Raw genomic sequence first — 13,510 nt, forward strand, 5'->3', positions numbered from 1 at the left:
TCGTACCCTGGATAATTCGTTTTTCCATTAAGAAAGACTGATTTTCAATTCCCATTGCATTCTTTTACCTTATTTATACCCTAATTCAAGTTATTGGTCCCCCTTGAAGGTATGACTTAACAGGATCCAACTATACTTCTGATGTGAACTAGAGACCAAAGAGGTGTGGTGGATAACAAAACAAAATGCAGAAACACTTTTTTATAGAGACAAATTTTGTGAATAGTCTAAGCTTAAAGCAATATTAAACAAAAGGTGCGTTATTAATCTACAATGGTAAAAACAGTTTGCAGTTCCGTGCAATCAAATATCAACAACACTTTAGTGAATAGATACATCTAAAATTACCTACAATAAAACAAAGAAATAACTTAGAAATTGCTGAAATTAGAGCAAATCACGTAGCATTTTGAGCCCGTCATTAAATGATATCGGTAAAGATCGTTGCTAAATATAATACGTATAAACTCGCAACCACTTGATGCCAATAACTACCATGGTTTCATACTATCCACAAGTTACTCAAAATCTGTTTAAAGTATACGAACTAAAACTGGCAAAAAAATCACGTGATTTTTGTCCGAAGGAACGTATGTATTGGCTACCGTTGTCATTTATCCGTCAAAATACGGATTTATATGAAGAAAAGTGAAAAAAGCAGGTTTTCAAGGCAAAAATACTTAGCAAAATGTTAACACGTCTGGAATGTTTTCCTGATATGTTTGCGAAAATATTTACGGCAATCAACCATACGCTTGGCAAAATTATAAATCGAGATCCTTGATTTTATCTCTTTCTAGTTCAAAATGCATCTCTCTATGACTTATCTGCGGAAAACTCTTACATGTAAAATGTGCTTAGTGTTTGAAACAAGTTTCATAAAAATGATTAGAAACTGAGAGGAATATAGCAGTTGAAAATATTTTATGACAACACTGGTCTGGGGTTTATGATTCGCAATGCAAGAACACTGCAGAAGTATCAGGTGACTGTACATTTGGTTGTAACCGTGAAAATGATTGATATTGTGCAGCCTTTATTTCCCAGGAGACCCAAGAGACCCAAGAACTTTCTACATTTTAATATCAGTTTTTGCATCATCTAAGTCACATCCGCGAAGGCTCTTTTGCTTGATTTCTTCTAACTTCTTGGACCATGTCTTGTAGAATGCCATCACTTCGGTAATCATTGCATCCTCCAGCTCTTGCGCTTGCGCAGCTACAAGTTCCTCAAAAGTAGTATGTGGGCTCAGAGGCCTTTCAACAACTAAGGAGAACAGAGCACAGTATGTCATGTGACCCTAGGAAATTTTTTCTCTAAAAGCAACTTGCAAACCAAGCTTTATCGGCCTTTAAGTTTAAATAATGTAAATAGATATTCAAGAGTCCCCTCGAGTACCTTTACTTCGAGGACATGCTCTTATTAAGTTTACATCTTTCATCGAGGTAGCTTCAACGACTCAGTTCGCAAAAAGTGTTTTATACCACAAAGTCAGACAATAGCAGTGATGAACTCAAATTAGACTTACGTGTTTTCGCTTCCTTTGGTTGACGTGGCCTGTAATAGAAGTACTCCCAAGCAACGCCAACGATGGTGAAGAAGGCAATCATACCAAGACATGAAAACACAGCTGCTTGGAAAATCTCGGAGTTCGGGTCAAACAGACTGCTTGACTTCTCTTCAGCGGCACTTTTCGAGGAGTCCTGTAGGCCAAGTAACAGAATTTATGAACGTTAAGTTTTGCTACGTAATTAACCTTATCTCGCTAGTCAATGGCGGTGCCAGCCACTACGCCACTGACAAAACAAAAAAATTAGGCCACGCCCTTTTAGCACTAGAAAACCCCCTTTGACAAACAAGGAAAGCCGATTGTTTGAAAGGAACACCCATAACTAACTGTTAGCTATGTAAAGGCAGTTTAAAAATCAAAGGATGACATCAACAAAAGTACGTTGCCAAAACATTACCCCTCCCCCAACATTTTCTCATCGGATTTAGACGAAATACAAAATTGATCCTGCCGAGAACTGGGGGACGTGTCCCCCCAGTCCCCCGTGGCGCCGCTACTGTAGCTAGTACAAAGACACTCCAGATGGGAAAAACTCACCAGTCATTAGAGCCTTGTGAAGACGGCTATTTAAGTATGTGTCTAGGCAAAATCTATATGGAATCCTTTGAAAAACCTTGCCTGATTAGAGAAACGACTTAAAAACTAGCACTATCTTAATTAGAAAATTGGCTTGTAGAAGGGTGACGGCATCAATAAAATCTATGCATTAATAAACATGAACTATACTTTTGGAGCATTGAAAAGAAATACAGCTCCAGAAATATTTTTGGAAATTAAGAACGAAAAGTAAACTTTGTATACAAAATTTATCATAATTCGTTTAGGATGCCAGCAAGGTTAAGGACAGTTGTTGATCTAACCATCCCTATCATCATCTCGACATAAGTTAGTCCGATTAGGGACAGGGGGTGCTTTTCTGCAAAACTAACATCCAGCAAAACATGTTGCCTATCCAGATTCACTATTTTCCCCTTAACTCTTTCGTAAGTTGAGGTAAATTCCAACTAACCGGTAGTGCCTCCATCATTTCCTGGATGGTTCTTGTGATTTCACTTTCCATCGTGCTGAGCTGTCGCCTCAAACATCTCTCGACATCGTTATCATTAAGTGCATTCGCAATAGCGAATCCATAAGCAAACTGGTGATCGAAAACAGTCGCTACTTTTAGGCCTTTGGCTTGGGAGAGTAGGTCTTTGTGAGCACCCGCCACGTAACTGTCTATCAGCCCACCGACAACTTTGTCTTTGGGAACGAGGATGGCTTCCTGGAAGTTCTTGACACTTGCATACTCTAAAGCAGCAAAAATGGCAAAGTCAGCGTCAGAAAATAACAAAATCTTTGGTCTGTGACTGTAAGGATGATTTTTACAAAGCGAATTCGCCATAATTTTCCAACAAATTAAATATAAAATGTTTAACCTTTAGCTGATATACACGTATTTTTATTGGAAAGTTTTCTTCAGCCCAGCTTTCCTACTTTCTTACCTGTTTCCTAATTTCAGCACTGGAACTTTCCTAACACTTTCTTAACGTAAAAATGGAAAGTTTTAAATTACTGAGCCTGCGCAGTGACGGAGTAGATAAAAACTTGTACCATATACGCACAGAAAAATACTGAATTGGAATGTATCATGTTAGTTATAGCAAAACCAACATCACTATGCACTTATAAACTCTAAGAGATGTGCTATGACTTGAATAGCATTACCTTTGACTTTTGCATTGTTCTTGATGCCATATCTTTGCTCTTCCGTGTTGCTCAGGGCTGCAATCTATGGTTGAAGAGTATTATTTTAACCGCGAGCGTATGGGTTACAGTCTACAACTTATGCATACTTTGTAATTGTTAGCGAGGATGGTTTAAAGATAAGTGGCTTTCTACATGCTTCTTCTTTGGGGGTAACAATTATTTCCTTCTAAATAGAGAATAAGGATGGCACAGTGAAGCGAAATCAATACGAGTTATTCTTACTATATCTTGGTGCAACAAGAATATCCCACATAGTAAATGCTACTTGGAGAGGGGGGAGCCAAACTCTCCCTTCGGCAACTCAAGAAAGGACTGGTAAAAGCGGATGCGAACGTTGACCAATTGGAGGAAATAAACAAGTCTAATGAACGAGTTAGAAACAAGTGGACTTGATAACTACGCCAACCCAAGGCACAAAGTCACCGTGTTACGACACAAGGTTGCATTTCCCCCTTTCCCACAAGATCCTTTTACGCAGAATTTTTAACAAATTGAAATGAAACCATATCTTATAGGGCAATGAAGGCCATGCAATAGAAATAGACACAAACCGTTGCTCCGTAGATGCTGACGTCATTGCTAAGCGACAAAGCAGTCAGTGATGTTGTTACAGTAGCTGTAAAAATGGAAATGATGACCAAACCAACAAGGACCCAGAAAAAGGCAAAAACCCTGGCAATAAACGATCTTGGGGCACGATCTCCATATCTAGAAAGATAAAACAAAATTCGCATATCTTGCAAAATTTAAATTTACGTCATAAATTGTGATAAAAATCAATGTCCGACTAAACATTTCCGTCACAGCTGTTGATTGAGGTTGAAAGTTTGAACTGCGTACGAGGAAGATGCAAGGTTATCTGTGAATATTCAAAGACAAACTCAGAAGAATCACTTTCATGTTAAGCGGCATTAAATCGATCAGCTACTCGTTTCCTCGCAGCGACCGGAGTTGAAAGAAAAATGTAAAAATGATAAGACTTTACCCCACAGTTGTCATAGACACGAACGCCCACCAGAAACCTTCCCATGCTCCTTTGAAGAATGAATTTGGGAACTGATCAGGGTTCCAGTACGAATCCTACAAAAAAATTAAAAATGCTATATCTTAGACGGAAAGTATGGCTTTCAGCAAAAGAGACTTTTGTAAGTTGGTATCTAGCAAAGAGAAAACAGTCTGAAACTACGTGAAACTCACCAGTGCCCACATAACTATTCCAGAAAGGGCAGCCATGATCAATGTTAACACTAGAACTGGCCACCCCTGCAGAACTGCTTCCATAACAGCTTTAGCAGCATTTCCAGATTCTTGAACTTTCTGTATGTAGATTACACCGGGCGATTCCACTAGTGGGAAGTATGGCTTATTATGGTATTTAACATCAGTCATGCTCCCATAAATCGGCATCGCAATCATGGTACTGTTCCCAGCTTGACAGAAAAGAAAAAACTCTTTAGCAAAGAGATATATAATATACAATAAAAATTGTTACTTTGCTAAAACGATCACAGACTATATTTTGTCTGTCTCCGAAAAAGAGCCCACTATTAACAAGGGTAGTAAAGACCAAAACCCAAACCCAAACGTTTGCTTTTTGCAATCATTGTAATAAAAATTGCAAAGATCTTTTCTTGTGTCAAAGGTCTTCCGTACAAAACTGAATTTTTCAATAATATATTTTGTAAATGAAAATAAAACCTGACCAGGAGACGTTAGTTTATTTCAATTATCTAAAAAGTCTAGAACGAGTCTAAAATATAACTTTCACAAAAATAACTTGTTCTGTATTATGTATGTTTTGTTATAAAGTTTAAGGAGTGATCATCAATAATATGCTTGAAAAAATACAGCTGAATTACAGCTAAAATACAGATTTTCTCCAAAGGAAGAAAATATTGGATTGGGTAAAAAGACATATCATAAAACGCCTAAATGAGAGAACGCCCAGAGAGCTTGCCCAGTGATTGTAAAATTGTCTGTATATTACAACTGCGCACCCAGGAATTTCTAGTAAGTTTTCTCCACCATAGTTTTAAGGCATTGTGGGTTTTGCCTTCCGTCTATGTTCGCTAAACTCCGCCTATAGGAGGGGCAATTACAATGACTGCCACAAGTCACTGAAGCAGTTTTTACCTGAAGCTTTTGTTAAATTATCTGTTTTAGACAAAATGTCAGGCACCCCCCTCTGTACAGAAATGTTGAGAGATAAAAACCGATGCGGCAAGACTGTGGCATTAAAATAATATTTGCGGAATACAAAAACACCTGATTCACTAGACTTTATTATATTATTTGTACAGCAATGGCAGTCAATTTATACGTACACAGTTCTGCTTTCAGGTCTTCTGAATTGTTGACGATTTTCTTGTACTCAATTTGTGCGCATTTTCCACAACATTCCTGAAGCAACTTGCTGAGGATATTGGGGAATATTCCGGTAGGTGACAGGCCAGCGGTTGTTGGTGCTTTGATGTAAGGCGGAATATTCCAGTAGCTCACGTGAATGCTTTTTTGGCATGCTTTTCGCTTGGTTGTGCAGTTTTCTAGAAATGGTTAAAATAGAAGTGAATCAAGATTCTCACTTTGAAACACTATTTTGATAAGAATAAATTAGTATTGACAAGAGGTATAGCTTAAAAACGGGTTTGTCGACAACCTGTCTACGAAAATGTTTACTGGATTCACAAGCACTCATAAGACACATAAGAAAGACCATCATACAGTCTGGTAGGTTCAGAGTGCCTAGACATAACACTGCACGGAAAATTGCAATTCAGAATATCTTAGCGTCTGCAGATTGGTTTACAAGTAGTGTCTTGGTCCATTTTCCTGATACGTCCCATGTGATTACTTAAGGCGGGGGCTTTTCTGACTGTTCCCTAAATGCTAATGACACACAGAACAGGCTTTAAAGTCATAGTTTCTAGATTCTAGGGTTCACTGGTTACCTTAACGAATTTTTTCAATTTGGATTATCAAGTACTGTATCAATCGAGGAACTACCGCCATTAAAGTTAGAAATCCTGAATCTTTGTCATGACAATGAATGAACCTTTACTGCGTGTAGTGCAAAGCAAAAGTTTCTAGTTACTAATGACTGAAAACTTTTGAGAATCATATGTTTGATTGCTGTTAGATGAATATCAAAGGTTTGAAACAAACAAAGGACGTGTTCATAGAAAAAACTGCAGTCGGAATGTTGTTTCTAGATGCTACTTCATCTAACATGTCCATGGCTTGAAGGGATCTGGTTTCTTTTCTACCAACAATCAGAACACCGATATGCTTCACTTTACCAGCCAATCACTGGGTGACAATTTGTCTTGGCTGTAATCAATTTAATTCCTTAGAACTTTACTAAAATGGACTTTATACCAACAAATTGCTAATATCAAATTCTGTCAATCTATACTTACCCGCGGCATGTGTGCAGGCTAAGCAGAGGACGAATATGACGATTTTCACGAGTAATAACAGATTCTCCTTCATGGTGAACGACGATGGCCGTTTTGCTGTCAAAAATCAAACTCAGTTGCAGCAATGACAAGGAAATGTTTTACGTAAGACATTAAGTTTGAGCATTAATTATTAATCATACACACAAGCGTTGTATATACAACGCACCCACAAAAGAAGATAAAAGGAATAATCAAGCGAAGAGAAACAAGATTTTATACTTTTGTGACTTGTGACTAAGAATCAGGACATATGCCAGTTACTTTACGGTGGACGACTTTCGAAAATACTTGCAGAGCGAAAATTCATCAAAGTTTGATTATCTGTTGTCCTTAGCAAAATTGCGCTTTAAGCTTTACAAAACAGGTGACCCCATTGTGTATTATGTAAGGCGTATTAAAGATGTGTTAATGCAAATTCATCGCTGAGGACGGCTATTGAGCGCTCTATTCGGGCACTGTGTCTTGAATTTTGCAATTTGCAGGTGGATCTTCAATGGCATGTTGTCAAAACATTGGCAACGGAGAACCTTTTTTTTAACATAAAAAGGGTTTGCATAAAAAATTATGAATAATTCAAAGATGACGAAAAGCGTAAAAATTAAACAAACAGAGAATAACGAATAACAGTACGGAATCGACCTCCAAGTGAGGTCAAAAACACAAAGGAAGTTAAAACAAAAACCTAATAAGCTTTAGATTGCTAGACATGCCAGTGTATGTTCTGATATCGGAAAAAAGCGTTCTTGGTCGTGTTTTTATTGGCTCATTTCAAAATTGCTTGAAACTCTCTTGAAAAGAAGCTTTCAGATAAAAATTTACTGTTTTTTTCTTGAATTAAGAAAAATCACTAGAACTACTTAGAGATGTATATGATCGAATGGCAAGTGAAGAAAAATCTACGAAAACAGGCAAAAAATAGACACGTCACCAAGCAACGCCCCATCTAAACTTTGTCGGTAAATTTCAACGGTAGATTTTGATATTTTGTAAGTTCAGTCATGTTTGATTTGCGCAGATATTATCGTTTCCAAATCATTAAAAAGCTTGAGTTCATAGTCCATTTAAACATTCCTGCTGCTTGCTAAATCTTAGTATAGTAAATAAATATAATAGAAAGCAGAATTTTAGAGAAATGCATAGCATAGTTTGAGCTGTGGAGAGAGGTATGGCATCTAAAAGCTGGTAAAAAAGAAATCTGTGCTCTATTCTATTCACGCTTTTTCCTTGATAAATAAATAGTAAATTAGAATGCTATAAAAGGCATTTGACCTAGGTAAAGTGGCTTACAGCCAATCGACCACCAGTGGCTGACCAATCAAATTGCGCACAGAGAAAATCATGTTAACAGTTTCCGCCTTTCTTCAAATCGGTGAAATCCCAGCGCAGCACACAGTTATAGTTTTGCTACGAATCGATCGATCGTTTCAAAATCATCGATATTGGTTATCGGGAGTGTTCAAGCAGCTCGGCAATGGTTCCGAGTTTTTCATGTACACAGTTGCGCGTAGGCAGTTTTCATTTCCCTCAAAGCACGCGTGATCTCATTAATTTAGCCTAGCTTGTTTTTTGGGTCTCGGATGTCAAATGCTTTCAAGTCGGAGACAAAAGAAACGTAAATTGTGGGCGAGAAAATAACAGTTTCATGACTGCAGAAGTTTTAAGCAAGATTTCTATTGTATTGGATAACATAAAATTCCACCTGTGACTCATGTAACAGAATCAAACATTGTATCTAAGACGGCACCCGAAAACCTTTCATGGAAAAAATAAACTAATTCACGTTGGTAACAAAAGCATTTATAAAAGCCGGGAGGCATGTAAAAAGTAGCTCACCGCTAAAATAAATGCCATTTTCCTCGTGATAAAAAAGCAAAAAAACTGCAACACCACACCGTGTAAAGATTTGCTTTTGACTTCGGATTTAACGTTCAATACGACCTTCATTTATAGACTGTTTTGACATAAAACCAATTTTTTCTTAAAAAAGTCGAAGTGTTCACTAAAGCAAATCGAAAAAAGAAACTCTTATTGTGAACAGATTGATCTAGCAGAATATTCCAGGCCTTTCCATGTTTGAAATGAAATTATAATCATAATCAGAGAACTGAGGAGATGCCCAATGGAAAACATGGTCGCCTTACAATAAATGAATGAGCCAGTTGCTAAAAATATTCTTCACAAGTAACTATTTTCCACTCTCTAAATGCAATATTTGCAGCATTACCCTGTTTCTTTGCCGGGATTCCCAACCTTAAAATGAATGACGAGCACAATTCTGCGGCAAAATTCAAACCTGTGCTTCATTCTACATTTTCATTTCCTCTTTGGTAAGGTGTCAAAGATTGACATTGAAGGAACAAGGTAATGGGAATAAACAGTGGACCAAAATCATAACTGACGAGAGAAAGAAAGAAGCGTGGTTTCCCACAAAAAGCTTTGTAAAACTCATTTGAGAGAAGATAGCCGTAAGTATACCTCTGGGTTTCATAAGGCCACTTCCAAACGTCTTACTGGTAGGGCTAGCCGGGTCCAGCTTTCAGTAAGAGGGGCCTTTTCCCTAACTTAATTAACGTGCACCTCCATTACAAAACAAATGCAAGGGGCCCCTAGCTTGTTAAATAAATGCAATAAAAATCGTATTGAGCAAAATATGAGAGCTACTCTAAAAGTGCCAAAAATCAATCGAACAGCTATGGAAGAAAATATTAAATAATTAATAGAATCTTTTGTATAAAATTTGGGGGGGCCGAGCATGGGGCTAAGAGAAATTCTTTCTTGAGGAGCTATGGTCCCCGCCCTGTAGAAATGCCACTGCTTACTGTATCAACCATGCCTCATCCTTCCATTTTTCCTCTTTGTCTTCCCAATTTACTTTATTTACGGTATAATTACTGAGAAGCCTTATCTGTTGACATGAGGTCTTTACTCTTGCAAACACTGGTTCTTTTGTTGGGGAGGGGTGAAGGAGAAAATTGTAAAAATATTATAATATACAAACTTAAATATGTATAATATGATAACGTATATAAAGATGTGAGTGTTTTAACGAATTATGGCATGAATTACTTCATGTCTTCAGCAAAATTATGAATATACCCTTTACACTTTAGATAAGTGTAAACACATCAACAACAAGTAAAGTTGACACGGGTTTATATATTAAAATGTTTTCGGTGACGATTCCTTCCTTAACGAACTTAAAGGCATTTTGCAAAGGTTTAAGCTATACCTGACGTAAAGCAGTTAGACAAGAAAAAAGCTTAAAAGTAAAAAACTGGATGACAGTTAAAACAAAAATAATTAAAACGACGGAAAATAATCTCTTATAAACAGTTCACTATTCTAATTGCAAAGAACAGCTGCAGCCTTACCAGAAATTCCTGCCCACACTTTCAAATCTCTACGTGATACAGTTTCTTCAAATTAGAATTAAATTCAACTTCTTGGCTGGTTAAAAAAAATTGGCAAAGAGCTGGATGTGTAGTTAAAAATTTATGAGACTGTAAACAGTTTTTATTCTATCATTTCTCACACATATGGCACAATAGATATACCTGTAGCATAGCAGGTGTAGAGATTCGAAATAACCTCAAACCCTTGTCAAACATACAAATTATGATTTGATTCGAATGACAGCTCATTAATGTTAATACACTTAATGTCAATCAAAACCGGTTCAGCTCGAGGCTAATGTATCACGCCTTAGTTTCCTTTACTAGCATTCATGAAGGGATCCAGGGAGGGTTTGGGGCGAAGAGTTATGAAGTAGTTGTTGGAGTGCTTATAATTTGTGCTCACCACATGTTTTATTAGACCCTCTAAAGTTTACATTAAAACCAATCTTAGGAAGTTTTGATCGAGACTTGAACTTACGATACCCAAACTTAGAAAATATTGCTTTAGTCTAGCGATTTTTATCCTAGTCATTGCCAGCTATTTGACAACGCATTACTCGAATAAAATCTTCAAAGTTAGAAAATATACATAGCGTAAACTTCAGCTAAAGAGGTATTCAAGGCGGACTAGGTTTAGTGTTTAGTGAGATAGTGCAAATGTTCTCGAGATTTGAACTAATTGACATAAAAATTGACATATATTGGATACTGACATCTAATTCGTGGTTTTTTGTGAACAATTTCGCATATTCTAGCAAGGAAGTACAGATATCCAAGTACCCATATTTTGTCATCCAAAATTATCTCCTACCTGATCTGAACAAAAATATGAGAGGCCAGTATTCAAACAAAAATACGAGGCCAATATTCTAAATAATACTTTTGACCCCTTGATGTGTTGGTTTAAGGTAGCACTGAATACCACTAAGCAACTCGTCTCATATTAACAGAAGTACCTGTTTATATGCAAGGGTTGTAATTAGCTGAATAATTGAGGCAGTTTTCTATATGCCACCGGACTGGTTGCTGTCCATACATTAGTTAATAACATCGTTGAGGGTTGCGCAGGCTACTCGCGCAGGTGTCAAGGCAACGGAGACCATAATGACTATACAAGATTCAAGGAATTGCGTTTCAAAATCGATATACAAAGACCAGAAATTCAATTCGAAAAGGATTTTTGAATAAAGGATACATGAATCTTGTCTAAAATCATTGTCAACTTCCATTTTTCATTAGGTAACAAGAGTGATACATGTGTTAAGACGGTTAGAAAAACTAACATTTTGGCTCATGCCATGATGGTGATGAAAATAGCAATGATAACAAGATATGATGATGATGATGCAGGATGATGCTCTGATGAAGATTATGATGATTATGGCAATAACATAACATAACAGCTGTCTGAAATAATTAGCCAAAGAAAAAATGGTTTTGTTGGTTTTGTTTACTTCACAAGATCCATAAAAATAAACTCTAACATTGATGTCATCCAAAATCATTCACTTTGAAAGAGAAGTTAAATTTGGTCTTAAATATACATACTGTACAATTTCAATTTCAATTCAATTTCTTCTTTTGAAAAGTAGAAAAATTGAGTTACTGAACTAAAAAAATCCTCAATGACAAGATAGAATATCTAAAAATGAACTGATTACATAGCCTTTCAATCACAAGATGGAAACTAGAACTTATATAAGTGAAACATTCATGAAGTAACTGTTTTCTGGTCTGTTATGATATCAGGCAGAACTGTAGGGTCAGTGCCTACCCTACTAATTTGAAAGTGGGGGTGGGGGCAAGGCTAGCAAAAGTAGAGGGCTCAAGGCTTCTTTCCCCTTTTACTGCAGCTTTAAAACTATTTGCTTTGCAAAAAGTAGGGGGGCCATGGTCACCCAGGCCACCCTGGTGTTATGGGCCCCGAGGGTGTGTTAAACAGAGTAGTTTGCTTGCTAGATTCAATGCTTGGTGCAGTCATCAGGCAACTTAAAGAAGAAATTAAAACTAAACAGAATATCAAAAATCTTTCTTGAATGCCCTAATATGCTGTGAATAAGCCAAGCTTTTTAGATGTGAATGACAGTGCTGAAAGACTGCCCAGGCTTATACACCAAGTACAAAAAATCAAACACTGTAAAATACTTGAAACTGCCCTCTTTGGGTTATTTTTCCATGACAACTGTTAGTGATTTTGCTCTCAGAATTGAGCATTAACTGCACTAGTGAACATCACCCTCAGTTTTAAGCAGTCAAAATGGTAGGGGAAACAGTAAAGATATGCAAATGTTTCGGATTACAAAGCTTCTTGATTTATTTTCAGTATGCCTATTATATATACAATATGGCAATTTGTTATTTATACAAATATTATAAAGGGATGATTTTTAATACTGAAGTCTTCATAGCCAGTTCATGTGACACTCTTCATTAAAGTAAAGTTTACAAAAATGAACCAAACAAACCACAATTGAAAAATCCATCAAAACTGACAGGTTAACTTGACTCCTTAGCTCTCTGTCTCATTCTCTGTATGCGCCTTTTATCAATGTCTTTCTTGGCAACAATGAAGGCACTTATTCCCCCAACCACAGCAACAGTCCTGGAAACATATTTAGAAATATATAGATATAATTTAATGAAATGAAAACCAATTTCAACAAAATTAAGATTCAGTTTAAGAAATCTTTCAAATTAACTGTGGTTTCCTCTGCATTGGGTTCTTTAAGGGCTTTACGCAACAGCTTTCTGGTGAATGCATTTGTGAAAACATCTATAGGCCCAGCCATGTTGATTGCACGGCTCTTTTAGACTGGCCTGGAAATTTTACATTCAAGAAAAGCCATCATCATTGCCATTTTGGCAGCAGGTTACAAAAAGGTGACACAATTATCGTTGACTGAATTTTTTAATGTCATGTATGATATATGCAAACTGGTGAAACGATGAAAATTTGTTACTCAGTGGTTAACTGTGTCCTTCACACATGCTCTAGTCTTTAGCAAGGCCCTTGAGTGTTTTCAAGAAATAAAGATTAATAGAGAAAACAGGAACAACAAAATGGGGGTACAATGATTAGAAAGAGATTGGCATGTTTCCTTGCTTGGCATGAATAAACAACCCAGGGTGGAATCCATCCAATGCTAGTCTATCAGTGGCGGCTGACAGCGTTAGTATTACTAGTCTAATAACAGTTTTTTTTCCAAAGCTATAGGCTTGTAATGGCCGCCAGTGTTTATTTTCATACACAATGATTTGGATTCATGCTCAAGGTTCCGCATGACAAAAGACTTTGATTGAAATTATTTGCCTTCAATCTCCCTTTGAAAATGTCAACA

General features: G+C 36.9%; 1 protein-coding gene across 2 annotated transcripts; it reads right to left on the reverse strand.

The window, feature by feature from the left end:
* Positions 1 to 186: 186 nt before the first annotated feature.
* Positions 187 to 10,307, reverse strand: LOC135681732 (uncharacterized). 2 transcript variants are annotated; one of them, XM_065196330.2, is made up of 10 exons: positions 10,149 to 10,307; positions 6,736 to 6,831; positions 5,644 to 5,862; positions 4,517 to 4,749; positions 4,305 to 4,399; positions 3,871 to 4,027; positions 3,278 to 3,341; positions 2,580 to 2,860; positions 1,529 to 1,703; positions 187 to 1,266 (listed from the first exon to the last, which is right to left on the reverse strand). In XM_065196330.2, exons 2-10 carry the CDS (start codon positions 6,806 to 6,808, stop codon positions 1,073 to 1,075), a joined length of 1,491 nt encoding a protein of 496 aa, XP_065052402.2. In that variant the 5' UTR covers positions 6,809 to 6,831; positions 10,149 to 10,307; the 3' UTR covers positions 187 to 1,072. The 2 variants fall into 2 exon arrangements, with proteins under 2 accessions (XP_065052402.2, XP_065052403.2); XM_065196331.2 differs by lacking the exon at positions 10,149 to 10,307 and adding an exon at positions 6,997 to 7,277.
* Between the last annotated feature and the right edge of the window lie 3,203 nt (positions 10,308 to 13,510).

Source organism: Rhopilema esculentum, chromosome 12, assembly GCF_057945365.1.
Source record: "Rhopilema esculentum isolate cy_ngs chromosome 12, ASM5794536v1, whole genome shotgun sequence".
In the NCBI taxonomy this organism is placed as follows: Eukaryota; Metazoa; Cnidaria; class Scyphozoa; order Rhizostomeae; family Rhizostomatidae; genus Rhopilema; species Rhopilema esculentum.